Source organism: Leopardus geoffroyi, chromosome D4, assembly GCF_018350155.1.
Source record: "Leopardus geoffroyi isolate Oge1 chromosome D4, O.geoffroyi_Oge1_pat1.0, whole genome shotgun sequence".
NCBI lineage: Eukaryota > Metazoa > Chordata > Mammalia > Carnivora > Felidae > Leopardus > Leopardus geoffroyi.
Genome location: NC_059342.1, coordinates 74,856,253 through 74,882,674, shown reverse-complemented (window position 1 = coordinate 74,882,674; position 26,422 = coordinate 74,856,253). Strand labels below are relative to the sequence as shown.

Genomic DNA, 26,422 nt, shown 5'->3' with positions numbered 1-26,422 from the left:
ATGAAACAAGTGCCTACCGTTATGACCCAGCAATTTCACTCTGGGCATTTATACCAGAAATGAAATTAAGCCATGTTCACACAAAAACCTGTATACCAATATTCATATCAGCTTTGTTAATAAATAAGTCAATCCTGGAAATAACCCAAAAGTCCTTCAGTGGGTGACTGGCTAAACAAACCATGCTACATTCATACCATGGAATACCACACAGCCATCCAAAGAAATGAACCATTGATCATGCAATGATTTGGATGGACCTCAAGGAAATGGTGCTGAGCGGAAAAAAAAAAAAAAAAAAAGCCAATCTCAGAAGTATACAGACCACACAATTCCATTTATATAACATTTGTGAAAGAACATGATTACTGAGTTGGAGGGCAGAGGTTAAAAGAGGAGGGTAGTAGCAGAGCCTATACATTGTAGCATGGGGGATCCTAGAGACGGAGCTTTTCTATGCCTCGACTGTGGTGACTGTCACACACATCTGCACATATGGTGCACTATACACAGAAACTAAATAAGTCTACACAAATGAATACATAAAAAACTGGTAAAGTCTGAATATCAATGTCAATGTCAATTTCTTGGTAGTGATGTTATGCTCTCGTTATGCAAGATGTTGCCTTTGGGGAAAACCGAGTCCAGGGCATGCAGGATCTCTCTGTTTTGTTTCTTGCAACTACATGTAAATCTACAACCACCTCAAACAAATGTCCATAGGTCCATAGGTCCATAGGTCCAGGCCCTAACACTCTTATTCTCTTCTTATAGGACATTCCCTGGGCACAAACTCAGAATCCATTGAATCTTACTTTAAACAGAAGTATCACAAGCTTACTTACCAGGTTTTGTAGATAGCCAGGTACATTAAAATGAGGTGGGTCTGCTAGAGTTCTCAAGGTCACACAACTGAGGTTTAAAACCCACACCTCCAGATCCCCAGTCTGGTGTTTTTAATCTTCCTCATCTTTTGAGGCCTTTTGATCTTGTGGGTGAGAGTACATACTTCTTCCTGTGAACCCATACATTTAACACTTTTAAGACCCTGGTTTGATTAAGCATACCAAGCTTCTAAAAAAGAAATACAAGAATAAGAACATATTTGTAAACTCTTTCAAGATGATCCAGTATTAAGGGTGATTGTGTGTTCAAAAGTTACAATGGCAAAGATCTAGGTTAGTCTCAAGGTGTCTTACCAGGTTTGTTAAGCCAAGAATAGGTAACCAAGAGACATAAAAATCATCCTTTGCTGGAATTCTTTGGAAATGTGTTAGATGTTTATTTCAATAGATGTCAGTTATGACCATTATTACATTAGGAGCTACAGTCGTAGGGAAAGGATGTGAGTAACTTGGAACCTGTCCTCCTACATCTGATGATTTAATGGGGACAATGGAAAAGTAGTCCGCCATGGTTTACTATGAAATATTCTATGATAAGAGAAGAACAGGAAGCTATAAAAACATAGATGAGCATCTCACCCAATCTCAGAGGCCACGGATGCAGAAAAGTTTTTAATACAAAATGTGAAATAGGGGAGCATGGTGATACGATAGGACAGGATTGGAGGCCGTCACAGTGGAGGGACTAGCATGTGCAACAGTTCACTAATCCATAATGCGTTCGGGAGAACTGCAGCTTGGGAAAAGAGTAAGAGTTGAGGCTGGACACTGGTGAGGGGTGATGGTGGGCAGGGACCAGATCATGGAACGCCTTTGCAAGTAGCCCACAAGGATCACGATGTGAAATAGCACAAGTAGCAACTGAATGGAGGTGCTAGTCAGGCTAGTTTCCACCACTTGCCACAGGACATCCTTAAACTTTCCTATTTCTATTACCCATCTTTCTGCAGAGTCCTCTGTTCTTCTCCAACATCATGTTCCCTAAGCTTCAAGGCCTAGTTCCTACACCAGCTCTTTCTCCAGGAAGCTTCCCCAACCCCTAACTGGAAGGATGGCCTTTTTCTGGGCACACTGGGTGTGGGTGTCTGTGTACGTGCACAATACAGCAGCGCGTGCAGTGTAGCGCAATGATTACGACACTCTGGAGCCAGCCTACCTGAGTCGAGATCCTATGCTTCCATTTCCTTATCTGTCAAGTGGTAATCATAACATTACTACGTCAAAAGGTTATCTCAGGATTGAATAATTCCATTGATACCTTTAACTCCCCTAGAACAGTGACAGGCACAAAGGAAATGTTTAATAAATGTTAGCCTTTATTACATGTTGTGGGCCCTCTACACACCCAACTGCAGGCAAGGCCTATCACTTGTGTTCAATCAACTTGGAACTAATCAGAGAAGAGAGAAGTCAATGTCCTCTTTTCGTGAGCAGTCACCTTTATGACCTCACACTCTTTGCTTAGACAACTGGTCTACTCAGGCAAGGTATGCACTTTCCTTTCACAGATGGTTGTGTGGTAGAGGCAAGAACCCCAAACAGTGATTTTGAGGAACTAAACCATCATCCTAGCTCCTCTGTCCTAATCCCTGGATGACCTAAAGCAAGTGCCTTTCACTTTCCAGAACTTTGGTTTTTCTGGCTGTGCAAGAAAAATGAGCTCCTATGAAGCTCAAAACTGCAGAGGGCTTGGCAGCATTTTGCACAGCAGTGATGTAAACACGATTTCTATTTCCCAGTCTGCAAGCCACACCACACATCTCCCGGGCCTTCACTTTCACTTCCAGAAGCGGCACACTCCCCAGACTGGCATGGCTGGAAGGTCTCCAGCGCTGGGAACAGCTATATTTTAATTCGCCCCGCCCACTGTCTTGATGGATTCTTTTTCTCCTCCTCCAGGGACTTTCCTCACTTCCTTCTGTAAACGAAGGAAGAGGCACATGAGCACACTGTATATAAATATGCTTGGGAAAGCTTTCTTCTTCTTCTTCTCCTTCTTCTTCTTCTTCTTCTTTTTTCTTAAACCAGATTTGGTTTCTGTTGTAGGCGGTGCATTCCCTAGCCAGGCGGGGCCCAGTGTGTTGTGGAAGGGGGAGGGGAGAGGCCAGGGGGTGGAGTAGGCAGTGATTAACGCACCCACTGTAAGAGCCTGTCTTCTATTTAATGGGGGGTCTCTCTGCCCAGGGGGAGTCAGAGCTGTCTCCAGGACCAGCGGGAGCATGGCAGAGAATCTGGGGCTGGGCTTCAGGGAAACAGCCAGCGTGGAAATGCTGCCCGAGGAAGGCAGCTGCACCCCCAAGGCCAGAGCCAGGTTAGCAGCCAAGAGCAGAGCACGCTGGGCTCTCACTTGCTGCCTGCTGTCACTCCCCATCCTGGCAGGACTCACCACCTACCTGCTTGTGGGCCAGCTCCGGGCCAGAGGAGACGCCTGTGTGTTCCAGGTAAGCAGTCTCTCCCCTGAGCCCTGAGCCAGGGGCCCACTGACCTGCTGCAGGCACCTGGCAGCCGCTGCAGCTGTGGACAGACTCCTTTGACCCACCAAGCTCCCTGCTTCCCCATGCTAAGGAAACACCATGGGAAGGGCAGAGAGGTCCAATCTGGTGTTTATCCTCAATGATTCCAGGAGATGAATTGTCCTCTTTATGTTTATATGGGAACAACCTCCAATAACATAGTTTTAGATAATTACAACCATAGTGTACTATGACTATTTGGGAATATTCCTTTTCTTAAAAAAAAAAAAAACAAACCCTCCTTAAATTATATAACTAACATATGTCATTGAAGAAAGTTAGAAAACACAGATAAGGAAAAGATGATAATTATCATTACCCATAACCACATCGAAGTGACCACTATTGATATTTTGGGGTATAGAATTCTGTATTTTGTAACAAGATGAGATTATTTTGAGTCTCCAAATATGTTATGATTTTATTTATTGTTAGTAAATTCACAGCAGTATGATGATATAGATGATTGCATTATGTTCCTGTATATGATATGTCTGTGCTATAATCTAACCAACCCCCTTTCCTAGGTTTAGAAATATTCTTTTTCAATGCTCCAGAAAGAACCTGTTGCCTTGTTGTCTATCTCTCACACCTTGCTGGGGGCTCAGGGTAGAGGAGCTTAGTCAAAAATGAATGTAAGATGTAGGGAGAACATTGGTGCCAAGTGGGGTGGGTACAGGTCTCAAGGGGAAACTTACAACTCTGGACTAGGAACATCAAAAACCTTAAAGACCAAAGAAAATGTCATTCAAATAATACCCTTTTATAAAAAAAAAAAAATACTCCTGTGAATCTGTCATGACTGATTTCATTTCAGTCAAAGGTATTATATGCCAGAGGAGAAAACAGGCTTTTTAATTGATTTAACTGGAAGTCTGTCTTCTAAGCAATGCTGGCTGGCTTCACAGCAGGAACACCAGGAGAGACCAAGCCATGGCTAATATGTAACTCTCACCACCCCCTCAGAGTCAGGAAACAGATCTTGATTCAGGCAGCAGGGTCCACAGCCACATGTCATCATTCAGAAAACATAGAAATACGCAGATAACCTGGAAATGGTGTTCATGTTAGAGAAGAAATTCAAGGCATGGGAAGTCAGGCTATGACCCCTAAGCCACCTAACCCCCTAAGCTTCCTATGGAGCCAAACCAGAGCATCTCGTTGGTGTTCTGGGATTCTGTCCTTCCTTAGCCAGAAAGAGACAGTTGTCCTGGAATGAAACAGTTGTTCTGGAATGAGGCATTGAGAGACCTCCAAAAACCTGAACTCTCCTGGGATCTGTAAGGAAACAGTGCCTCTGCCTAAAATGATGTCTTGAGATCCCCTATTTCGGCAGATGCCAAAGAACACTTTTGTTGATCTAGAAGACCATCGGGCTCTGGGAGCACCTTGGGGTTAGCAACCGTGGAAAGCCGGTCACCAGCCCTTGGTGGCGGAATGCCACGGTCCACCGGGCTGGTAACTTGCTCCATCAGGAAGAGAGCTTGAGATACGAGCTGTCACTACACAGGGAAGGCCACAAGAGAAGGCATGAGTGCCTGCCCTATCATAGGTACTCAAGAAAGAAAAGGCTAATATTGCATTCTGTGATGCTTAAACCAATCTCCCTGGAGAGCAGACATGCAGAGACGGTTAGCGCTGTGGTTTGGCCAGGCTATCCAACTTCTTGGTGCGTCAGAAGAAGAGAAAGGGAAACAGGGGTGAGGCTGGGGCACATGTAGCAATCAGAGTCTTGAAAAGAAACACCCGGCCCATTCAAACAAGAGAGTTTAAAGAAGAATGCTTAAAGGGTTTGGAAAGGTTCAAAGAAGAGTCTCGTTGCCGAAATGCAGAAGGGCTGGAAGCATCGTGAGGTTAGCAACAGTGGGAGGCTGGTCATCACCTCTTGGCCTGAAAGAGCAAAGGGAGGGAGCAGTTTTAGGGGGACCCAGGGGGAATGAAAACATAGGAGAGGGCTGGTTGGAGGCGCTGAGGGCTAAGTGGAGCCTGCCTGCTTGCCAGACAGCAGGGAGGGAACAGGAAAAAGGGCAGGAGAACTGGTCACTCTCTGCTCCCTGCTTCTCATCCCACTGGCCAGATTGGAAATCAGGCTCAAAAGAGCCAGGAAGCAAGAGCACCCAGAAGACAGCCTCACAGGACACAGGGCAGGTCCAAGAAGGGCAAAGAGTGGATCCTACTGGGTTAATGGAGAATAACCAGTTCAGAAAACATGGAAAATAGGATTCAGGAGGGAAAACTAGGTCACCAGGGAGAGCTGGAGTGAGCAGAACTATGTCATGGCTCGTAGACATCTGAGTTTGAATTCCAGCTCACCCACCTCTGGCTAGGTAAGAACAGGAATGTGGTTTCGTTTCTTTGAACTTGTTTCCTTTTCTACCAAAAGAGGATTCACATGTCAACCCTCTGGCAGCACTGATAAGATGAGTGTGGGAATGTAGGGAGACCCACACACCGTTACTGTGATAGCCATCCTCACACTATGCCAGACACCCAGCCGCTACTAGCAACTGGTGTAGGAAATAGCAACAAAGACAGTTACCAAAACTGGTAAAATATACGTATTTTAAACTGGACTCTCCCTTCAGGGGTCATGTAAGGAAAGATTCAAGGTGACGAAATCCTTACCCCAGGTAGGTTTGCAGAGCAGAGATCAAAATCAGATTTGAAAAGATTTATAACCACCTGTAGGGGAAGTGTCCATAAATATGGCATCAGTTGTATACATCCTGGCACCTCCATGCAGGGAAAATCTGCAGTGGCCACTGTTTTTAAAAAAAATGAGGGGCGCCTGGGTGGCGCAGTCGGTTAAGCGTCCGACTTCAGCCAGGTCACGATCTCGCGGTCCGTGAGTTCAAGCCCCGCGTCAGGCTCTGGGCTGATGGCTCAGAGCCTGGAGCCTGTTTCTGACTCTGTGTCTCCCTCTCTCTCTGCCCCTCCCCCGTTCATGCTCTGTCTCTCTCTGTCCCAAAAATAAATAAACGTTGAAAAAAAAATAGAAAAATAAAAAAAATGAAACATCTCAGGGCACCTGGCTGACTCAGTTGGTTGAGCCTCTGACTCAGGCCATGATCTCAAGGTTCGTGGGTTCAAGCCCCGTGTCGGGCGCTGTATTGACAACCCAAAGCCTGGAGCCTGCTTTGGATTCTGGGTCTCCCTCTCTCTCTGCCCCTCCCGCCCCCCTCAAAAATAAATACACATTAAAAAAAATTAAAAAAAACAAAATGAGACATCTCTAGATGTAAGGATGGAGAATTTCTCCAAGATATATCATTAATTGGGAGGAAAAAAAAGGTACCTAATGGTACATAGAATGGGGGACGTTCATTTTCAGGAAATATATATATTCATATCTATGAATGTTTTTATAAATGTATAGAACCTCTCAGGAAAAGGACAAGAGATTGGTAGCTCTGCCCACATCTAGCTTGGGGAACTGGGTGGTGGGGCAAGAGAGAAGCATTTTTAAACTTATACCCTTTTTGTACAAAATGTATATGTTACATGTAAAACAAAACCCAGAGAGATAGTAAAATGTTTTAGGGTCGTTAGACTCCTGGAAGATGCCAGGTATCTGGGAAAAACTCAGTTTAAATTCTTGCCTAGATACTTCTTAGCCATGTTACCTAACCTCCCTGGGTCTCAGGCTCCTTATGTGTGACATGGGATACTTAGAAATAAAGTATTTAAGGTGTCTGGCAGGAGGTGGGAGATTAGTAATTGGTAGCAATTATTATTATGACCAGGGAACTTCCTGTTCATGGAAATTACATCAGACAGGGCAACTTCTCCTCCCACTCTGGAATCACCAGGCCAGAGAGTGGGTTTTGACCCTGGAGGAACTTTCTTGTTCTCTGACGTTTTGTGAGCTATCTCCCTGCCTCCTTCTCCACCCTGGCCTTGCACCCACAACCCACACTCCAATCCGTTCTTTGCCAGCAGCCCTGGACCACAGCCCGGGCTTTCTTGGGGCCCTTAGTGGCCTCGATTGCCCTCAGGCTGCGTCTGTGAGCCCCCACGCTGGCCCACAGGGGCCCTGAGGCCAGGCCTCCATCTTCCCCAGCCACTGCTCTGGCACATACAGGGTCTATACTCCAGGCATGGCAGAATGTACCATGCTGGCTCAGCCCCAGCCCGGCGCATGGTGGGCACACAGAACTGTGCGAAAAATTGTCAGGGATGTCATTAGCAGCATTGCTTCTTTGGACTGAACCACGGCCCTATCTCTGTCCTTCCCCTCCAGGTCCTCTTCTGGAATCCCCACACACTCTCCCTACTTTCTTCTTGCTTCCTTACAACCTCCCTTCCACCCCTTTCTGAAAACCCCTGTAAGACTCCTAGCCCTTGTTCCCTGCTTGCCTCTCCCCGCCCCCCATGCCTGCCCCTGAGACACACCCCAGCCCTGGTCTCCATCCAGACCCACAGGACCCCACAGTGATGCCAACTGAGGCCTCAGAGTTGCACAGGTTTGAGGGAATGCCATGACTCTACCACATTACATCTGTGACCCTCTAATAACTGATCATGTACCGAACACCATTCTAAGCTTCTTCAAACCTAAGGTTCTGAGAAGAGTAAATGAGATCATGCCTATCAAGCCCTTAGCCTGGGGTTTGGCATGTATCCATGTATGATACATTTGCTATTATTACTAGATGCATCATCTCAGTTAGTCCTTGAAACCGCACAACAAGGAAAGAAAGTGCTACTGTTATCTCCACTTTAGAGACGATGAAACTGAGGCCTAGAAAATCTAAGCCACGTGACCATGGGGATTCAGATTCACCATATACGTTCCTTCTAAGCACTACGCTCTTCTGCCTGTGGTGTAAACGCAGCAAATCATTCACTTCGTGGCATGGTCAGGAGGATTTGACAAGGATTCCCTAAAAAGTACTTGTCACATAGTAAATGCTCAATAAATGCTAATCTCCTCCTTCCCCTGGGGGCTCCTAGCTGTACCTGGCACACAGAAGGCACTCACAAAGGGTTAGCTGGGTAGAGAGAGAGGAAAGGATGCACAAGGTCCCCGGCCTCCCTAAGTCATCCACTCCCTGTCTATAACGTGGGGAGGCAAACACACTTGTTTTATAGCTCTGAAGTGAGAATTCAGCAAGAGGATGTTGGGAAGCTATTGCCTGATGTTCAACAGACACAATGCCCCTGCTCTCTCCACCTTGAGGGTGAGCCTTCTGTCTCACTTGGGCTGCCTCCTCATTGGAAATGAGGGCAGTAATGACAATCCCTTTTCAGCGTTGTCTAGAGAAAACTAACAGATGGTTGAGATAAAAGTGCTTTGGAAATTGCAACACACAGAGCATTCAGTGGCCCTGCCTCTCCTGTGGCCTCAGCAAGTCCTGGCAAACCTGGAAGAGAAGCCCAACTCACGCCCAAGGTCAGGCTGTCGGTGTCAGGCAGAGAGACCGTAGGAAAGGAGGGGGAACCAGCCACGGTGCGAACCCCAAATAGACACAGCAGCCCCGGAACTGGTGACTCCAGGATCCATTTGTTGACCTGTTGAAATAAACACACACATCACTCCGTGCCCAGCACTGTGAGCTCCCGTGTCCTCACCTGACAGACCACACACTGTCCAGCTGTAACAGGTCATCTCCAAGCCGGGTCTCCTTAATGAGGCCCAGCCACCCATGGCAGTAACAAGCGTGGGTTTTGAAGCATGGGGGAGGGAGTACATTCCTTTCCCTCAAGCCCTTTGCACAGGAAGGGGCAGAAGTCCAAAAGACAGTTGTAGATGGAGGAGAGGAAGCCTCTTCTGCTGGGAGAAGGAGGAGGCCTTCCAGAGGTCCTAAAGGGTTCAAATCTGCCACTGGTCGTAAAGAGACACAAGGCTAGCTTCTGTGTATCACTGAAGTGATAAAACCAAAAGGAAGTTATGCAGAACCAATAAGATGTACCACAAACTTTAACTGAGCCCAAAGAAAGAAGGAAGATGAATTGGATATCCACTTTATGTGTGTGGTCTTTCTTAGGCATCACGATGCTTCTGGGAGGAAAGAATTATTGCCTGCCTTCATGGATGGGGACACTGGGTCTCACTGAGGTTAGGTGACATACCAAAATCAGACCGCTAGGAAACACTAGAGCTGAGATTTCCACATTTGCTTGGCTGCACACACCACATTCTTAGCTGTGAGCCACTCTGAATGTTGTGTGTAAAGCCCTGACCAGTGTGCCTTGGAGGATAATGAATTGAAATAGCCTTGGAATAAAACACTCTCCAGGTTGGATTTATTCCCATGCAAGTACAGAGAGAAACAAAAGCAAAAGACAAGGAGACAACTGTCTGTATATTTCTCCTAGAAGTCCTGGGAGGATGCTATGGGTCATAGAATGTTTATGTGTTTTTGCAATTGAGGCATTTATGACGGCAAGCAGTGGATATCTCTTCCTGTTTATGAGTATACAAGACAGTATGGGACACAGGAGAAAGGCTAAATGGGTCATTAGTTAAAACACACTCAAGGGATTTTTCTGGGGAAATGCCAGTAAGAGAGTCTCAAAGACCATCTACCTTCAGGTTCGATTGTCCATGGTGTATACTCAACTAATGTTTAGGGGGCTCCTGATACATGCCAGGGTCTGCACTTGGTCTACAAGTTCAGATCCCAGACCCTCCATTTACTCTTTGACGTTTGGCTTACAAAGGCTATAAAAAGGTAATGCCGGGGCACCTGGGTGGCTCAGTCAGTTGAGTGTCTGACTTTGGCTCAGGTCATGATCTCACGGTCCGTGAGTTCAAGCCCCACGTCAGGCTCTGTGCTGACAGCTCAGAGCCTGGAGCCTGCTTCAGATTCTGTGTCTCCCTCTCTCTATGACCCTCCCCCGTTCATGCTCTGTCTCTCTCTGTCTCAAAAATAAAAATAAACGTTAAAAAAAATTAAAAAAAAAAAAAAAGATAGTGCCCTGGGGTGCCTGGGTGGCTCAGTCGGTTGAGCATCCAACTTCAGCCCAGGTCATGATCTTACAGTTTGTGAGTTCGAGCTCTGCATTGGGCTCTGCACTGACAGCTCAGAGCCTGGAGCCTGCTTCAGATTCTGTGTCTCCCTCTCTCTCTGCCCTCCCCTACTCGCACTCTATCTCTCCCTCAAAAATAAATAAACATTTTTTAAAAAATCTTTTAAGAAAGGTAATGCCCTTCTTTGAGAATAACTGGAGCGGTAGACAAGAAACACACATTAACACCAATACAGGACCTCACACCCCAGAGCACCCAACTAGATAGTAGTCTTCCTCCATCCTTCTTTCTTCCCTGGTTGGAGTATTAGAGTAATTCCAAATATGCTTATAGCCATAGGTCATGGTTATTTTGTGTCAGGGATTCAGCATACAAAGAAAAAAAAAAGTGAGAGAAAGAAAATCAAATGAGGAGGAAAATCCCCTGACCTATAGGAACTAAGGGGTTAAAAGTGCCAGCTTGCTTTGCTTGGGCTCATAAATGCTGGTGGCCACAGGAGCCCCACATTCCGCTAATACGAATCCCCATGGGCAGACACATTTGCCTTTTCTGCCTCTGACTCCTGGCCAAAACTCACAACCATCAACAAACATTTCTGGAGCCATGACTATGCTGCCAGCAGAGCCTGGGATGAAAACCTTTGGAGGCTCCAGTACTAAAAGATGATGGCCATCCAACTCTTGAATTGTTTTTTATTTAAACAAAAACTCAAAACGTGGCATGTGTTCTAAAATAAAAAAGGTCTCTTTCTTAGTTTTTTGGATTGCAAAACTCAGGCTAAAGTCACTGAAGCTAAACCTTGCTTCATCTCTTGGCTCTATTTTCTTTCTATCTTTCTGACATCTGAGCAACAGCATATTTTGCCCTTTGGATAATCCAGCGGAAGTGCCAGGCACTGTCTGAGGCACCAGGAATCTGGTGGTAAGCGAGAGACAGATGGAGCGAGTCATTGCCCACAGGCAGCCTGAATTGCACTAGAGAGCAAAAAGCAATTAGCACACAAATAACAATATCACTTCAGGGAGTGATAAATGCTTAGGAAGAGAAAGCCATGGGGTCTTGGTTCTCAGCCAGTCGTGTGAGAAGGCATTTATGAGAGAATAAATCACATTTCCCAGGGATGCTCTTGGACTCTGTGACTATTCAGATTTGGAAGATAATGCTGCACCCCTCAGGAGCTAATGTCTCCTTGGTGCCCCCAGAGTAACCCAGAAGCAATGGAGATGAATTGGGCCGGAGGACACTTGGGAATTGTATTGGCCTGGTGTTGTCAGCGGCCATCCTGAGATCTGGCATGGAACCAGCTCAGATGCACAAACCTTTTCCCAAATAAGCTACTAGTTCTTTGTCTCAAATCTTCTCTTCATTCATTCCTGCTTCCCATCACAAAAAGCTTTCTCCCATGATAGAGTCACTCTTAAGAGAAGCAGCAACGGAAGGCTTTAGGTGCTGTTCTTGGAAAGAGAGTCCCAGCTGATGTTCTTGGGGACTCTTGGACTGTTGAGGTCTTCAACATCTGCCAACCAGCACTGTCACAGGCTCCAGATGTATAGCGGATTCCAGGCCACTGAAACCCATACACGTCCAACCATATATGAGAATAAACATGTGCCTAGGTTATAGAAATCCAGCAGAGCCCATAAGGAAATGTGTTCACATCACAGATACAGACTAATGGCAGCGAGACTCTGAGCCAAAAGGAATGTTCCAATCTCTTGGCGGAGCGTCTGCTTAGACAAAAATAGGCAGATGTTCAAGGAGATTTCTCAGCAGAGAACTAAATGAAGCAGAAGACCAGCCAGGGCAGTATCATTTTGTACACAAGAGGATGCGACCTCACTCTCCCCAGTTCTGAGTTCACCTTCAGTTTTCTGCCTCGTCAGAGACGGATTCTTTACCAGCTCTGACAACAGCAAATAAGGAAACAGGCTACAGAATGAGCTCCTTTCTAGGCTGCTTCTCTGCTCCCCCACCCTAGCCCATAGAAGTTATTATGTTGGACAAGTAGTCACATCAATTGGGTTTAGGTCTTCCAAAGCCACTCTACTCACACCCCTATGCTAAATGTATATAATGGGTTCATTTGGCAGCAAAAATCCTTGTAGTTTTCCAGCTGCTCCCAGGCTCTGCTGGGCCTCCTTACTCTCCCACAAGCTGTTGGCCTCTTCTGGAATAGCCATTACTTTTTATCACCTGGCTAATACCTGTGGGACCTGTAAGACTCATTTCAGAGGTAATTTCCCCTGATTCCCCCGCTCCTGGGCCAGGTTCCTGTTTTCTGAACTCTGTGCTTCCCCTATTCTCACAGTGCACAGAACTGCTGGTACTTATCCATCCACCTCACCAGAGAGGGAGCTTGTCCGGAAGTGGGAAGGTACAATTGCCTAGGGCTAGGGATTCTGGAATTGATTGGCCGGGTTTAAAATCCTATGTCTCCACTTTCCAGGTGTGGGACATTGAGCAAGTTACTTAAGCCCCATTTTCAAATAAGGACATGAATAACATCTACCTTAGGAGACTTTGCAAAGTGGAAGGAGATAATGTGTGTGAAGGGCTAAGCATAGGTCAGTGCCACTAGTCATTCAACAGATGGTGGCTACACTTACTGCATTTCTCAGGCCCTTTGAGTCATTCACTGTGGTTGCCTCTCATGGCTGGAGCACAGAGGACTTGGAGAGGAGTAAAGAGCAGGTAAGAAGAATGGGGTGGTCAACTGGAACCTTGAATGCCAAGATAAGTATTTGTGCCTGTGTCTTAAAGACCATGGGGAGCCACTGAAGATGTACGAACAGAATTGTGTCCCAATACAGTGATGCTTTAGAAAGAGCACTCTGAGAGCAAGCAAGGAGGTGATTTCGAGAAGAGGAGAACCAGATGCAAAAGGACCAGCTAAGAGGCTCACGGGAGAATCCAGGAGAACAGCATGCTAAGGCCTGGAGGGGAGGCATAAATGAGAAAAGCTTCAAAATAGAAGTGGCAGCTTGGGTTTACAGAAGAAGAAAGCAGTGAGTTTCAAGCCTGGTAATAGGGGAAGCAGTCATGGTGCCATTAACAGAATTAGGAAGCAGACAATGGAGAAACAATAGATTCAGTCATTCAAAGACAGGATCTCTGTCCTCAAGAAGCCTTCCAGGGGAGGTTAGATAGTATGGCTTAGGAATAAAAAGAGCCTGGCAGTCTGGGCTCTAATGAGGTCACTGTTATCACAGACCTGCTCAAAGACCTGTTCAGCAATGACACAGCTACACCCACATGACCACATACACGTGTGCAAATAGCACCATGCCACGGACACATGTAGACACACAAAACACATCTGTTCCTACCCTCCCCCACTGCTGGAGCTGTCTTCTGTTACACCCACACGGACGCACAATTCTTCATTCACAAGTACAGTCTCACACATGCACAGATTCTAAGACGTAAAACTGGTTACATGAAGCTCTCTGTCTGTGGGGACTATGTAGCTACAAAAACCCAATCAAAAGACTCTGAGGTAAGTCAATACCATATCAGAAAAGGTTTTCTGGAAACTAAAATGTAAGGACTAAGCCAAGGACTTAGTTGGTTTTGCTCCTGAGCTTTACGTTCACACACATGAGTGGTGATTCCTTCATTTTCCGTGCGTTCTTTGCCCTGACTCCTGCATTTTCTGTTTTGATCCTCATCTCAAACCTGGGAGTTATCTGAGGCTAGGGATGTTATTATTCCCATTTTACAAATGAGGACACCAGAGCTCAGGGAGGAAAGATCATATTGTTTGAGATCATATTGTTGATCAGTGTTGACAGCAGGATTCAAATTTGGGTCTGTCTGCCTCCAAAGCAGTTAATCTTTCACTCCCATGTGGTATCTGAAATGGCTGGCAAACTACGATTGCAAGGATGCAAACTTCTTCATGTATTGCATGGAAAAGGGGGGCTGATGGGAAGGATAATAGAGCCCTTATTTCTTTTTCTAGATCATTTTTAAAATTAGTTCCAATTTGGGGGGCGTCTGTGTGGTTCAGTTGGTTAAGCGTCTAATGCTTGATTTCAGCTCAGGTCATGATCTCACAGTTCATAATTTCAAGCCCCATATCGGCCTTGCTTGACAGTAAGGAGCCTGCTTGGGATTCTCCTTCTCTCCCTCTCTCTCTACCTTTAGCCCACTCATTCTCTCTCTTTCTCTCTCTCTCTCAAAATAAAAAAAATAAGCTTTAAAAATTTTAAAAATAGTTCTAGTTTTTAAATCGTGGTGGAAAAAGAAAATAAAACAAGTGCCACCATTTGTTCAAATGATATAAGTCAAGACAGATGTCACAGTGTCCTAGAATAGAACAGGGAAAGCTCTCAGGACATAACTTCAAAGTTGAGCTGCCAACACAAGCGTAGGAGAAAGAAGGTCCTCAGACTGCTAGAGGAGGAAAGGGGGATGTTGGGCACAAGATTCCCCTCAATCAAGTATTCTCATTGCTACATCCCTTATTCCAGAGTGCCCAGGCTAGGCGGCAGCAGCATCTCAACCATGCCCTTGCTATGTGCAGCTGTGGGGTTGGGAGACAAAAGGATTACAGGTGGTCTGAATCATATCTTTCTTTCCCAATAGACTCCAAAAGGGCGAGAGTTTGGACCTTCACATCAGCGAGCTTGTAAGTGTGTTCATATCTGATGCCTTTTCTTGTGGGGAACGGGGCATTATCTAGTAGTTTTGGTATGTAGGAGGTTCAGAGGGATGCAAACCTAGAGGAGAAGTGAGGTTCCTCCCCGGTCATTAAAAAGACAAAATGGTGCTGGGGCCAAGTCCATGGCCTTTGGAGTTGATGGCCTCTGCCTCAGTTTACTCATCTGTAAGAATGGCTAAAGTGGTAGCTACCTTGTTGGGTTGGTGTGGATTAAATCAGTAAATTCCTATAAAAGCATTAGAACAATGTCCCACCTGCTCCCTATCCCATTTGTTAGGCCATCGATCAATGGATATGGTTAAAGGGACCTTGCATAAGGTCAGCTTGCTCCCCCTAAAGCAGTAGCAGGGAGGGAAGGGCAATGTGAGTTTACTGAACATAGACCATGTGTCAGGAATCATGCTGAGCACTCTCCATTTGTGATAGGAATTGATGAGCCCATCTTAGAAGTGAGAGAAACAGAGTGTTGGACAGGTTAGAAAATTGCCCAAAGTTATGAGCCAAGCTTCATTTGTGTTCGAGACTCTTTGTCCTGAGGCCTCTCTGTCCCTGGAGAAACAAAAACAATCTACAGTGGGCCAAGCTGAGGGAGAGGAATTTTTCTCTCTGGTGCCAGGCACCATGCAACTCCAAAATACTGTCTTCCCTCCAACCACCCTCTGACAAAGCATCTTTCTCCTTTCCTTACAGATACATCTCCCGGAGCTGGTGGGGATAAGCCAAGGGCACACCTGACAGGTATTTTTCTCCCTGGTGTGTTTTCCAGGAGACCATGCATGGAACATGGGCCCAAGATTTCTTTCAGAGAATTTGCCAAAAGTCATTCTAGGAGCTTCAAACCCAAAACCACACACCTTGGTAACAGACCTCTCTCAGTTGAGGGGTTTCAGATGTCTTCCTCTCTTAAGAGGTCCAAAGGCCCATGACCCTTGGGCATTTTCTTCCAGATTCTATCAGCCCTCTTCCTTTCTGTTCTGTCTCTCTCTTTCATTCACATCCTCAGTCATTCAGAAACGGCATCCCTCAGAGATTCACCTAATTTTGAATCTGGTCAAAGATGAAAGATCCCCTGAGTTGTTCAACTTATCAAGTCCATCTGTACCCTATTCAGGATGAAGTGATTGGACATTTACATTCAAGGTAGACATTTCCAAAGAATTTTTGTTGATGTGAAGAGATTAAGAGCATTCTCATGATATCGCCAATATCAGTTTCCCAAGCCTAGTGTCGAAATTGCTGGCATCTGATGCCTGCAGTTTCATATACCTCAAAGACTCCAGAGAAAAGAGCAAGACCATGCACAAATATGTGTTAAAACCCCATTGAAAAATTAGAGAGTTAAAAGCAAACGTACTCTCCTGACCTATAAGAAAATTTGCAACCCACAGGGGGATATCCCTGTGCCCCAAGACATGTATCTTACTGTTTGACCAAGAGGAAAGTGTTTGTGGTGTGTTCTAAGTGAGGGGTAGGACCAGAGAAATACCAAGTCACCAATTACTTACCACTTGCCTTTAAGAATGGGACAGATTGAACAAACTGAGCAGGATTTTCCTAAGAGCAGAGTGTGGACATATCACCCCTCTTCCTACTGAGTGGGGGACCTGGGGTTGGGGGGGAGAGGTAACTAGGTTCTACTGAGCTCCTAATGTGTACCAGGCACTGTGGTAGGCATTTTACATCCATGATCTCATTTAATCTTCATTTCAGCCCAATGAGGGGGGACACTGAGGCTCTGACAAGTAAAGTCACTTGTCCCAAGTCACATGCATGACTAGGAAGAGCTGAGATTCGAGTTTGACTCTCAGACCTGCACTGTCTCCATCACAACGTACTTCCTCCCCTAACTCCCACTTGCTGCAAAGTTGACATAGCTAATTGCATACCACTTTAACAAAACTTGCTTTGTCTACAGACTAAACGATTTTTGTCTCTACATCGCCTGAGAGGATTTTTTTAATCTGTTGCATCATCCACATTGGGAATGGAGATGATCAGGAGCAAGTAATAAAAATGCCTTTCACAGAGTTTGCACAGAAGTAACAGAGCTCTCCAGGGGCCATTTAGTGCAGGGGCCAGAGAGATCACATGTGTCCTGAACATGTGTCACTGTGCAAAATAAACCATAGGCCAGTCAGCATCAGAAAAGGGGATTTAGAAACATCCAGGAACCAAGTTTCTAGTCAGCCACCAGGTGTGAAGGTTGCTAATTATTTCCTTAATCATAACCTATCCCTAAGCTGTGGCAGATAGCACATATTGGTGATTGCCAAGGACTTCCAAAGAAGTCATAGGAAATTAAACTCTGTCTTTATTTTCCTAAAAAGTATTCATTTTACTGCAGATTATTTTTATTTGAAATCAATGACTTTGTCCTAACTCACTTTTTTCCTGCTCTACCCATACTTCATGATAAATGTCCAAGTATATCATGTATACTTGTAAATAATGCAAACATAAGACCATGCAAAAATATATAAGATGGAATAAACTTATTTTTTAATCTGCCAAAATGGAAGATACTAATTTATTTGAGGAAAGAAAATAAGTAACTGTTGAGTACTTGCCATATCCAGCCATCAGGAGAAAAACATCCATGTCTTTTGTTCACTTGATCTTCCAAACATGGCAATGAAGGGGCTTTATCTCCAGTTCACAGACAGGAAGTCAAGACTCAGAGAGAAGGGACCTACATCACTGATGAGTAACTTCACATGCCATAGAGCCAGAACTGGAACTGACCTCCGTGGCCCAAAGTCCCAGCCCCTTCCACTCTACCAGTCGATTATGCCGGCTTATATTTTGGCCTTGTTGGTGTCAGAGAAGCATTTCCAAATGTTCTGGATCTCTCCTTCCAATATGTGCCCTGCATGTTGATTTTTTACTAAACACTGCCTGTGTTTCATGTAACCTTGGACCATGTCTTTGCAGGGGAGCTATACGGAACATCTGACTCTCTGAAATACCCTGTCTGTCGGACAGTATGTCTGAAACAAAAGGCTAATCAATGCGAAAGCAGTTTAGAGCATATTGCTAAAAGCTAGGTATTTTATACACACTGTTCTTTTTTATCCTTTCCATGGGTGTTTTTTGTCCTTTTTTTTTTTTCTTTTTCTTTTTCTTTTTAAGGAAAGAGACGTCAAGTGAAAATCCAATCCTTAGTTAGTAAGGAGAGAGTTTGTGCCAAAAGATATCGCAGGATGGGAGAAGGGAGAAGGAAAATCAGTCGCAATAGGGAGAATGCTCTGCCCATAAGGCCTGCAAGTGTCTCAGGGGTTAAGCTAAAAGGGGTTTTCTTTTACAGAAAGGAGTAAACAAAGGTAGAACCAACCAGGTGTAAGGAAGTGGGATGAAGGTTGGCATGTGTCATGTTTTACCCCGAGGGCAGCCTATTCTCAGGAGAGACTGTATACTGGCCCAGGCTGAGTGTAGGGCCAAAGCTCAGGGGCCTGGAGGAAGGAGGGAAGCTTAACCAAAGTTTGGTTAACAAGCAGTATATTCCAATGGATCAGTGGGGACAAAACAGTTCAGCTAATCATTTGTGAGGCAGAGAGTGAGGATTTGGAGGATCTGGAGTCTGGTCTTATCAGAGATACGTAAAGGGGACAACCCACCAGTTTTATCTAAGCCATTTGGAGAAGTGGTTCTTTGCAAGGAGGCTGTTTTCCAAAACACAAAAGAGTGAGATTTCTTAACCTTCACTGTTTTCCAGGATCGCAGGGCTCAGGTAAAATTCTACATTATCAGGAAAGAAAAGTTGGGTGCAGAGAGGCAAAGTAACGTGTCCCTAAGATGCTCCTCTCTGAACAAAAGTATGTCCACTTACATCTCCACCACTCGTTCCTCCTCAAGGAGCTTGTTAGTCATTGGTTTTATTCAATCACTACACTCTGTAAATAATAGGAGGCTCTTTTTGGCAAAGTCCACAAGTTCTGACACAAGCAAATTAAACCTCTTTTGTCTCTGCAGTTGTGAGACAAACTCCCACACAGCCCTTGAAAAATCAGTTCCCGGCTCTGCATTGGGAACATGAACTTGGCTTGGCCTTCATCAAGAACCGGATGAACTATACAAATAAATTCCTGGTGATCCCAGAGTCTGGAGACTACTTTGTTTACTCCCAGGTCACATTCCGAGGGACCACATCTGAGTGTGGTGAAATCCGTCAAGGGAGCCGACTGAACAAGCCAGACTCCATCATCGTAGTAATCACCAAGGTAACAGACAGCTACCCAGAGCCGACCCAGCTCCTAATGGGGACCAAATCAGTGTGTGAAGTAGGCAGCAACTGGTTCCAGCCCATCTACCTAGGGGCCATGTTCTCCCTACAGGAAGGGGACAAGCTGATGGTGAACGTCAGTGACATCTCTTTGGTGGATTACACAAAAGAAGATAAAACTTTCTTTGGAGCCTTCTTACTATAGGGGCAAGGCGGACATCCTTGGGTGAAGGTCCTCTGCCTCCTAGTTCCTAATTTTCCTCCCTTATATGTAATTATAACAAGGGGTTTTTTGGAGCATTCCACAGAAACAGTGGTTTAGCTATGAAATCTGAAGCCCGAAATTTCATACTTTATATGCCTAACTGATGAAAATCTTAACCAGAAAAGGCAGAATAGAACAGACACGTGATCTCGGTTGCTTGGAAAAGTGGTGAGTTTCTAAACATTGGAACACCGATCACCAAATGAATGGAGATCTACTCAGAACATTTCCACTCCTTCATACTACACATTTGTCCCCAGTGGGTCCGATGATTGTGCAATATGATTATGAAATATTTGCTTCAATTCAGTTCAGGAACCATGAACAAAATCCAAAGCCCTAGAAAACATAAATCCTAGAAGCAAAATCCTTCAACGGTTTCCCCAAAAATATACTTTAATGCCTTATCTTAAAAAAAAAATGAAAAAGGTTGGTATTTCTCATGAACGTTCTCAAAAAAAACAAACAAAAAAAAAACCACACAACTGTTTTCGTGCCATCTATGGCAAATGAGAAAAGCAACCTCTCCTTTTATTATGTACATGGGCATCAAACAAGCAAATATGAGTTCCACATGCATATCAAATACACAACAATAGCATTTATTTAGCACAGTTTTCTTGAGCACCTTTCATGTTCTGGGCACTCCCTTGACCCAGAAGATACTATGAAGAACAAGACAGACTCTACTCAAAACTTGAATGATACCAGTACACAGCTCTTGGTCAAATACCACTCAACGTACTCCAAGGAGTAATTCCAAGGCCTGACACTGGTACATAAAGTTTCTGGAGCTCTCCTGACTATGTAAGATATCCAGCTGATTAGATCACTTGGGAAACTTGAAGACAGATTTCTCACCAACTAGACCAACTGTGCAACAAGTGTGATGGACACCAAGAGACAGTAGACTTATTCTCTGGGTCTCAAAATCCCGATCACCAAATCTAGACAAGTTCACTTAGATCTGCTTTGAGGTTTGATTCACAATTTGATAGGTGGAGTGTTATATGGTGTTTTTCTCTTTGAATAGTCAAGGAATTTAAATATGGGATTAGCTAATCAGCCCAGCCCAGGCTGGAGGAGGAGGGTGGACATTAAGAAAGTCCCTCCTGCACCACAGTGAGCTCCTACCCTCAAATCTGTAGGATTTTCCTGCACTAATATGCCAAGAGTAGGAGAGACCTTTCTGCTTTCTTAGCCTCAATCAACTTGTCTGTTAAGCAGGCATCTACCAGTTTGTCTCCCATGATCACGAACCACGATCATTCTGTGAAGTCTGAGTATGACACGGGGAGCCACATCCAGCACCTTGGCTCCTGGAATAAATGCTGCCTATTGTAAGAGACCTCATGAATGGGTATAAAAGCAAACTTGGCACCAAAATCACTCTTGCCCTTGTTGCCAGGAAACTACAGAGGCACCAAGCTGTGTGATGGGGTTTCTAAGCAGGATGATTGGTGTAACAGTACTTGATCAATATTGGTCCAGTTATAATTAAATAAACATTGATTTCTGGTTTCTCAGTTGGGAGACTGAGGCTCTAAAGGCTTCAGTTTCCCACAACTGCCAGCACAGAACCTAAGGCAGCGGAGGGAAGGGTGTGGTCATCTCCACCTGATTCAAAAGAGACTTCATAAAGGAAGTGAAGCCTGAACCAGTCTTAAAAGAGAGTGGGCGGGGACAACAGATGGCCTCAGGGAAAGGGCATCTCAGATGGAGGAATTACCCTTTACTTAAAGCAGAAAGGAAAGGTTTCTCAGTAACTACAAAACCAGCTTGATAAGACAAAGCTCCTTCAACCTACTCCCAGAACAATGTTAGCTGGCAGATTGGGATAATGATATCAATAACTCTAGTCTGGCTCCAGGATCAGAACTCACACCCCATGGAGAAAATAAAATGCCCTGTCTACATTTGCATGAGTGCCCAAGCAATGTGGGGTGCAGGAGAGGATTTGCATGGAAAAGGCCAGAATGGCCAGCTCACCTTCTTCTTCACTAAAAAGAACCCTTGTTACCCAGGCTCTTCAGACCTGCCCACAGTGCCTTAGGGGATCTGGTGGATGTGGAAGTTCATCCAAGAAATAGAAGTTTCCTACTATTCAAAAAGACTTGACCACTTTGGGTCAAAATCCCTGCCACGTATCTATTTTTGCGCCTGTCATAAGCTTGTTTGTCGAAGAGTGTACCATGCTGATGTTTTCACTGCTGAATTTGTTAAATCCCTGTATTTCGTACCGTTCAGAAAGGCCCAACCGACCATTTCTAGGCATGAGAATGAGGCGAGAGAATGCATAAGAACATGTGATGGTCTCCTGAAAAGGGTAAATGCGATGCATTCAGAGATTTGCAAGGGAAGAAAGAACATGCTTACGTGCTTTAGAAAATAGTTAATTTAGGAGGAAAATGCTTTGCTGGTTCAATGTGTCTCAAAAGGCTGAATTCAAATCAATTCCACATTTACTGAGTGCCTACTCGCCCTGGGGACACAAAGAGAAATTATTTTAGTCCCAGACGTGTTCATTCTAACTGCTCAGCACCTCCATTGTCTTTCATTTATATTGGCAGTATTAGCTAATTAATTAGCTAACTTTAGGCACGTGGATATTTTCTCATTAGGAAAATGGGTGCCATCTGATGAAGGATGATCATTAACAAAATGATTTGCGTTTACACTAAGTGTTTGTTTTTTAATAGCTTCTCAAAGAGAGTTTTCTGTTAATAAAAGGGGACACAATGAAGATACCATTTCCTCTGGTAGAATCCATCATTTAGGCCACAAATGGAGAGAGGTTATCATCTGCCAGGCTTGAGTTTGGCCATCAACACCTTTGAAAATATTAGAACTTATGGATGAGGCAGAGGTGCTTTGAAAAGCCTATATGCTTCAGAAAATATAGGATCTATGTTCAGAATGCACGGGATCCCTAGCATTTTGACCCTAGCATGGTTTAGATCTATTTAGCAGAACGGCATTGCTTAAGCTACTAAAATTCCTAAATGTTTTGGCTAAGGTACAGTAAGACTTTCACATCCTGAAAAGTGTCTGGTTCAGTTCAATAACAGGGCATACCAGGGCCCTTGGCTCCATTTCAATTTAAGCTACGTCAACCCCAGAGGAAGTTCCACCTCCATGCTCGTCAGTAACCCCTCTGGATTATAAAAGATTAACTAGCTCAGTGTGCACGAGGCGTGTCCTTTGCCAATATTCTCTTGCAGGGTATTTTCCCCAGTCCTTTCCCAATCATGTTCCCATGATTGCGACACTGGGGATTAATTCTTCAGGACAGGATTGTTTGTTATACTCTGCACCTTGCAAAACACATGCAGTAGTTTCTTGCCTCAAGATGCCTTGTTCTCCTAGGGCTTAGAGTCCTGAAATTGTTTTGCCATGTTTAGCAGAATTTATTTTTTTAAGCGTGTGCCACTATCCTGGATATTAACAGCTATTGCATCATTTTGGCAGCTGATCCTGGGGAGGATTCAGTGGACTGACTGTTAACCCCTGAATCCTTTTGCTCTAATGGTGAAAGAGAGTGTGGATCAGAGCAGTCACATCTCTGTCGTGCCCCACGCTGAGAACCGTATTTAGAGCTACCCAAGCTCTGAGATGAATTTGCCCCCCACCCCTTCCATCGCCCCATTTTAAGAAGAAAATATCATACCACCCCAGACAGAAGTTACTTGTTCAGGGTCACACAATGAGTTCATGGCAGATCTAGAGCTAGGTACTGTCTTCCTGAATCATAATCCTGGGCTCATCCAGTTACCCTCTGCTCTTAGCAGATAGTGTTTTAATAACTGGAAGAGAAACTGTTGGAAGACAGGAGAAGTGTTACCAAATAACCATGGGTGAGGTGGGGGGCTTCTTCCATGTCTCCTTAGAGGAAAAAGCTAGGGCTAAGAAGTTGCAGTTCACAGGGTCATCATTTCTGGCTGGATACCCAAAGAAACTTTCTACCATAAAAACAGAATGGCCCCAAAGAGTGATTTCTCAGGCCCTGGATACATTCAAGCAAGGGGCTTATCTCAAGGGTTTTGTAGAAGCCTTTCCATCATTGAGGTGGGAGGAAGGATGGAACCGAAGGATGGAACCAAAGGATGTCTCAGGTCTTTTCCGAATCTATGATTATGTGGCCATTTGTATTTTTTTTGAACGTGGCCATTTTTAAACTGACTTCTGTGTGTTCTATTGGATCCTTAAGAACCTGGCAAGCCATGTCAAGAGTTCAGCGGCTCCCAGCCTACAACTGGCTGCAATTTCCCACTTGTTCAGAGAGTGCCCAACACCAAGTGACTGTTTGATCTTGACCAATAGAGAATACCATGGCATTGTAGACCCAAGGGAATCTGCACAGTTTATCTACTCCAAGTTACATCATTTTAATAATGAAGAAATCCAGGCTCAGGAAGGTGACATAAATGGCCCAATGTCAGACGGTAACTGGTAGCAGTGCTGAGCTAGAAGTCATAGCTCCTGACACCCAGCCCACAGCCTTTTCATTTCATCCATGAATCAGTTGTGTTGTGTTTTGTTTTGTTTGTTTTGTTTTGTTTTGCTTTGCTTTGCTTTGTTTTGTTTTGAGCAGTCGTCACTTGACAGTACTCATCTAAATACTGGAGAGCAAGGCAAGAGAGAACATGACAGGCAAGTCCCACTCACCTGTCGCAAGCCTTCAGGAGGAAGGAGAAACATGATGTGGGGCCAATAAAGCACCTGAACTTAATCAAATGACTTTATTCCCAAAGTCATTGAAACATGTAACTTCCCCCACTTTTGTTCCACGGGTATACAGATTGAACAGATGTAGGTATTTATGTGGTTTTACTGATAAACCCCATGCACTTTCACTGACTTTATGTTTTATGTTAAAACGTCACAATCCCAAGGTAAAGTGCATATTGTATGTTGTTGGACACGTACTTAACTGGTAAGCATCTTGTGTCTCCGGGCACTACTGTGCAAATTCTAATCACTGTGAATGATGTGTTGTATGTGTTAATGTATTTAATAGATGTAACTTAATAAATTGGCATTGAAAACTGCAAAATCTTAATAATTAGATCAATCCTTTTGTTAACCTGTTCGTTTAATTCTCTTGCTAGTTAAGATCTAAGGATAACCTCTTGAGATCTTTAAAATTCATCTAGTGCTCTGTGTACTTGAATGCAAAATGGCAACTGATTTTTTGCAAGTTATGATGAATCTTACAAAAACGGTGAAGTCCCCAAAATGTGCCACTCTGGCCAAAGGAGGGGAAGGGAGACAAGGAGGGGATCTACTGAGCTTCTTAGAAGATTCTGTGGTTTAGTGGCATATCCATCAATCCTGAGAAAGAGAAAGAGAAGCCAGAGAGACCTATGTTAGTGCTTGACAGAGCTAGAATTTGGACCCAGGACTCTCTGACATGGTACCCCACTGCCTCTTACAAAAATATAAATCGGCAAGAATCGAAAGGGTTCAACTCAGCCATCTCTCTCCATTTTCCAGAGCGTTAGCTGGACTCATCAATATCAGGCTGGGGTCATATTAAATCGCCCTTTCTGTGGGTCAAAAATGGTCACACAGAAATATCTTGTTTCCCACTAATAGTTGCGTGTAAAATCAGACATGGATTAAGGGAGGATAAGGCTCTCCTCCAAAACTTCAGTCTCAAAATTTCCCTCCCAGGGGGAACCCTGTGGCTGTACGGGGGGCCCTTCTGCACTCTTCTCACATTCAGTGGGCACTCACTCCTGGGAGTGAGGAGGACAAAACATTTTTTACACTTAAAGAGAGAAATGAATTATTGGCCCTCACCTTATTAAAAACCAAACAGCTACAAAATTCATAATGGCAGTTCTCCAGATGAGAGAAAAGTCATCTAATCTAAGCTTACCAAAGACAACATTTTCAATCAGGTCTCAAAAGGACTCTCCATCTCTAGGAACTTGGGAGCAAAAAGATAAAACTAACCGATTGTTACATATTGTGACTACTATCCATGTGTACACTGCTGACACTCACCCCCACATACGTACAATAACAACAACAACAATAATAATAATAACAAAAATAATGCCCAAGGGTAGAATTGTAGGAAACAGTGCATCCAGAGTCAACAGACCTGTGTTCCAGGCCCACGTCTGCCACCTGGCAAATTCCAAGGCCTTGGGCCAATGAACCACTTTATTTCCATGAGCAGAGGTGGACGCAGGGAGCTAAAATCCCTTCCATAAGCGGTTTACAAACAGGTCTCAATAATTCTGTGCTTATAATGCCTGACTCTCCAACAAGCTTCCCTTTTTCGGGAGATAAGAGAGTTTCTCCAAAAGAAAGCAAAATTCCCCTCATACCTTGAGCTACAAAACTCTCCAGCTGGCATGCAGGGACTTTTCACCCTGTCAGTGCAAGACACAGAAAAGTAACTAGACTTGAAATGTAAGGTCTGGGGTTGGTGAATACTGTTCTATGTTGATAACAATCTCCATCCCCGCATTGCTCACCAGATCCCCCTGACTCATAATTGGGCTTAGGGGGCACACTCACCATCGCATATCACCCAGACTTCAACACCAGTCTTGGGATAGCCATTTCCTGTGCTCTTACCTCCTTCCAGAAACTTGAGCTCAACTTCATATGGTTCCCTTACCTCAAAATCCGATGGGATTGCACTATCAGCCCATTTTACAGATGAGAGAAATGAGGCCTGAGAGATGAAGTCCACTTATTCATAATTACTGAGCTAAGCCAGCATTTGAACCCAGGCAGGATAAAAGTGTTCAATGCCCTACGTTTATTGTTAGCTAACATTTATTGGGCATTCAGAGTCCTGAATGCCTCACCTGCAGCATCTCATTCAGTCCTCTAACAGAGCCTGGTTCCCTAACCTCAAGTCAGTA

At 44.5% G+C, this 26,422-nt stretch overlaps 1 protein-coding gene across 1 annotated transcript; it reads left to right on the top strand.

Moving 5' to 3' along the window:
• Positions 1-2,498: 2,498 nt before the first annotated feature.
• Positions 2,499-24,597, top strand: TNFSF15 (TNF superfamily member 15). The gene is made up of 4 exons (XM_045468348.1): positions 2,499-3,346; positions 14,979-15,021; positions 15,745-15,792; positions 19,024-24,597. The coding sequence occupies exons 1-4, from the start codon at positions 3,125-3,127 to the stop codon at positions 19,476-19,478; spliced, it is 768 nt and encodes a 255-aa protein (XP_045324304.1). The 5' UTR covers positions 2,499-3,124; the 3' UTR covers positions 19,479-24,597.
• Positions 24,598-26,422: the final 1,825 nt, after the last annotated feature.

Bases quoted from the DNA above. Each gene is read 5' to 3' on its own strand.
- TNFSF15 (XM_045468348.1), top strand. From the start codon at position 3,125: ATGGCAGAGAATCTGGGGCTGGGCTTCAGGGAAACAGCCAGCGTGGAA. The intron at 3,347-14,978 runs GTAAGCAGTCTC...CTTTCCCAATAG, and splicing joins GAGACGCCTGTGTGTTCCAG to ACTCCAAAAGGGCGAGAGTT. The intron at 15,022-15,744 runs GTAAGTGTGTTC...CTTTCCTTACAG, and splicing joins ACCTTCACATCAGCGAGCTT to ATACATCTCCCGGAGCTGGT.